This window comes from Pterocles gutturalis, unplaced genomic scaffold, assembly GCF_000699245.1.
Source record: "Pterocles gutturalis isolate BGI_N339 unplaced genomic scaffold, ASM69924v1 scaffold17477, whole genome shotgun sequence".
Lineage (NCBI taxonomy): Eukaryota > Metazoa > Chordata > Aves > Pterocliformes > Pteroclidae > Pterocles > Pterocles gutturalis.
The window spans coordinates 12,347-15,720 of NW_010108280.1; the positions used below are offsets into that span (position 1 = coordinate 12,347).

The 3,374-nt window shown below is 56.4% G+C and overlaps 1 protein-coding gene across 1 annotated transcript in view; it reads right to left on the reverse strand.

The window, feature by feature from the left end:
• PLEKHN1 (pleckstrin homology domain containing, family N member 1) overlaps positions 1-3,036 on the reverse strand; it is a gene marked incomplete at both ends in the record, with an annotated part of 15,024 nt that extends 11,988 nt beyond the window's left edge. The window contains 1 exon segment of the mRNA XM_010072593.1: positions 2,937-3,036. Within this exon segment, the coding sequence (XP_010070895.1) occupies positions 2,937-3,036 (100 nt within the window).
• Between the last annotated feature and the right edge of the window lie 338 nt (positions 3,037-3,374).

The following is a 3,374-nucleotide window of genomic DNA, read 5'->3' on the forward strand; positions in this document are numbered from 1 at the left end:
AGTTAACCCCCCCCCCCGCCCCTGCCAGGGACAGGGGCAGCGCTCGGGGCAGGGGGGAGCTGGGGAACCACTCACAGGAACCCAGTGCTGTTGGAAGCCTTTCACCTCTGCAAAGCTTGGGGTTCCTTCCAGCTATTTAGCTAACTCTCTTTAGGACACCCCTAATTAACCCCTTCTCTGCTGAACATCCCCCTCCAGCTTTTCCAGCCAGCTCCACACCATACCCATGAACACATACCCAGTGGGAACCTGCTGGCTGCCAATTAACTGGTCTCACTGAGAGGCAATTAAGCCTAGGAAAAGATTACGTTTGTGCTAGAAGCTGCTGTCAGAACAAAGAGCAACCGATCAGCTGACAGCTGGGGCAGCAATAACAAAACACTGCTCGGGTAAGGGCAGCAACCAGCCACGGGGAAGGGGGAGAGGGTGAAGTGATGAAATTACGGACACGGCGATCAGCAGCAACGCTGGCCACCCGCTGCCTGGGCGATGCTGCTGTCTGGAACGTGTCGGTACAACAGCAATTTCCCAGGATGTGGAGGACTTGCCCTAAACCCCAGCTCTGGACAGAACAGCTCCCATCCCAACCCTCCCTGAGACAGGTTTATACCCACCAGCGTGGCCTGCATCCAGCCATCCCCCAAAAAGCAGCACTGGGAGTGCGTGATGCCCTGTGAGGGACCAGAGCCATCACAACCTCCTCCACGAGCATCCCTTATCTCCCCGGCCCATGCACACCCCGAAACCATGGGGATGCCCCAGTGTGCAGCCAAAATTAATGGGAACTCACATTTGCCATCCCTCTGGAACCCTCCCCAGCCCAGCTGGTCGCTCCCTTGGCTGGGTTTTACTGGTGGAGAGCACTCAGCTCCCCCAGTCCCGTCCTGCCGAGCCCTGTCCCCGTTAGCTCAGCTGTCCCGCTGCGTTTGCGGCAGTGCAGATCATCGGAAACCCGGTTTCTCTCGGGGTTTGGCGAAGCAGTGGGTCTCTGGCAGCGCAAGTGCCCTGACATGTTCTCTGGCTCTCTCCCTCCGTCTGGGATGCCTCATCCTACAGGTAGAGCAAGTTAATAATTAACCCGCCTCAGCCCCTGCAGCCCAGCCGTGGCTCCCCGCTGAATCACTAACCCTGGCAGCAGGAAGAGCTCAGCTTTGCAAGGCTGGTGCCCTGGGGCTCCGAAAGCTGCTGTTTAATGATAAAAGAAGAAAACAGAAGCACGCTCTTCTGGCACATCCTTCCCCCTCACTTTTGCTGTGGAACCGTAACTGAGAAGTGTGGGAAACGGGGCAGGAGGCTGGGGGAGCAGACGGTCCTGGCTGCACGTGCCAGCTGCCCGTGGCAGGGTCCAGAGCAGGTCTGGTTTTCAGGGATGTCCCCCTCCCCAGCCCCAAACTGCCTGCCATGGCCAGAGGTTTGGTGGCCCCATCTCCCCTGAGTCCCGCAGCGACAGCTCCTCTCTAACCTGGCCCCGCAGCACCCGGTCACCTCCTGGAGGTGTTTCTCCTGAAAAGATGGGAGTGGGAAAGGGACAAAACCACGTCTTTCTCCCGGCCACACAAGAAGCTTGTGGCTGAGCAGAGGGTTTGAACCCCATCCGCCGCAGGGCAGCATCTAAACACCCTCTCCGCCCTCCCTCCTTCCCCAAAGAGATCTCACACTCGCTCGTGCTCCTGAATGAATAATCTCCCGGTGACCTTTGTTCTGTCGGCTTGCAGGATTCATTTTCCAAGATGCACTAACGTGACAGCTCTCCCTGCTGCCCCAGGACCCGCCGGGCGCCTGGTCCCACAAGGTGCTGCCCAACCCTTCTGGATGCTGAACCTCGCAGGGACCCGTGCCCACGCCACATGCCTGTTACCCTCATTCACAAATAACAGGCAGGACTGTGAAACCGTCCCAGTTCTGCTGTGCTTCCCTCCAGTACAGTTCAGGACATGGCGCTCACCCATGGCCACCTCACCAGCCAGGAGTGGGATCCCAGCCCTGCTCCTTTCTCAGGCTCACACGAGGAAAAGCGAAGCTCCTTTGGGCTGGAAAGGGCCAAACTGGGAGCAGCAGAATGGAAAGGGACCACAGGGTCCCTGCTTGTGGAGAGCAGACCTTTGAATTTCCGCAGCAACCCCAAGTACATCAGCAGGGCTGCTCAGAACTGGGTCCTGCAATGCACCAAGCCCTCCACAAGCACCTCATCACCAGGGAAATCCTCCTACCCAGCAGCCTGAAACCCGAGAGATGACATCCTCCTGCTGACCTCTGAAACGATCTCTGTCGAGCTGTGAGTCCCTGCCTCAGTTTCCCCTTCCTCCACATGCACATCGCCCATTCGCCATGCAGCAGGACCCCAACAGACCCCTAAGCTCGGTCCCATCCCCAGACCACCCAAAGGGTCCGAGCACACATCCTGGGGTTCATCATTTCCCCGCTGCTTTCCCTGAGCAGTGCTGGGAAACGGGCCATATGCCCGCAAGGCTGGTACGTGCCCGGGACAGACCTGCCCTTCCTGATTACCTTCCCAAGGCTTCTTGCTAATACGCTGCCTGCTCCGTCTCATTCCAGCGTGGGAATGAATCACCCTACCTTTGAATGCTCGCTCGAATTTTCCCTTCCTTCACAGGCTACCCAGAAACAAAAGAACCAAGAGCCAAAGGAGTGGGTGAGATATTCCCACCATGCTGCCTGCTCTGCTCCCACCCCATCTCACACAGTTTTGGCTGATGGCAGGTCCCCTCAACACCTTCATAGGGACCCCAGAAAAGCTAGCTCTCCTGCTGTGCAGGGCACAGGGCTCATCCCTTCCCGGGCTGCTGATGGGACCTCCACCTCCTCGAGGCAGACCCACTGCTACCCCCTCATGCAGACCCAGCGCTGTCCTTGGGCTGGGTGGGAATAATCTCTGGGAGGGGTGGGGAAGGGGGGTTGGATGTGTTTGTACTTGCCTTTCCTGGGATATACTGCAGGATTTTGTCTGTGGTCTTATCTCTCTCCCATCCTTCTTCTAGACCAAAAAAGCTGGGCAGTTTTTTCTTGCCATTTTGTCTACAGAGGGGAGAAAAACAAACAAAAAAAAACCAAACCACAAAAACACACATGTGAACCCAGATCTAGGCTGGGCATAGTCAATTCTGCCCAGAAATAAGGAAGCCAGAAAGCTAAGTAAGCAATTTGTCACGGGCTTTCTAATCATCCTAACCCAGTAAAGGGCTGATAAACAGCCTGGGAGAACTGTAATGGGGCTTCTGCTGCACTTGTTGGTGTTTCTTTGCTTTTTTTACATGTCTTTGCGTAACCAAACGATCAGCCAGGCTCATCTGTGTCTCCAAATCAGCGTGGGGACCAGATGTTCCATTGCAAAACACAGAGATGAAATCCAGTCG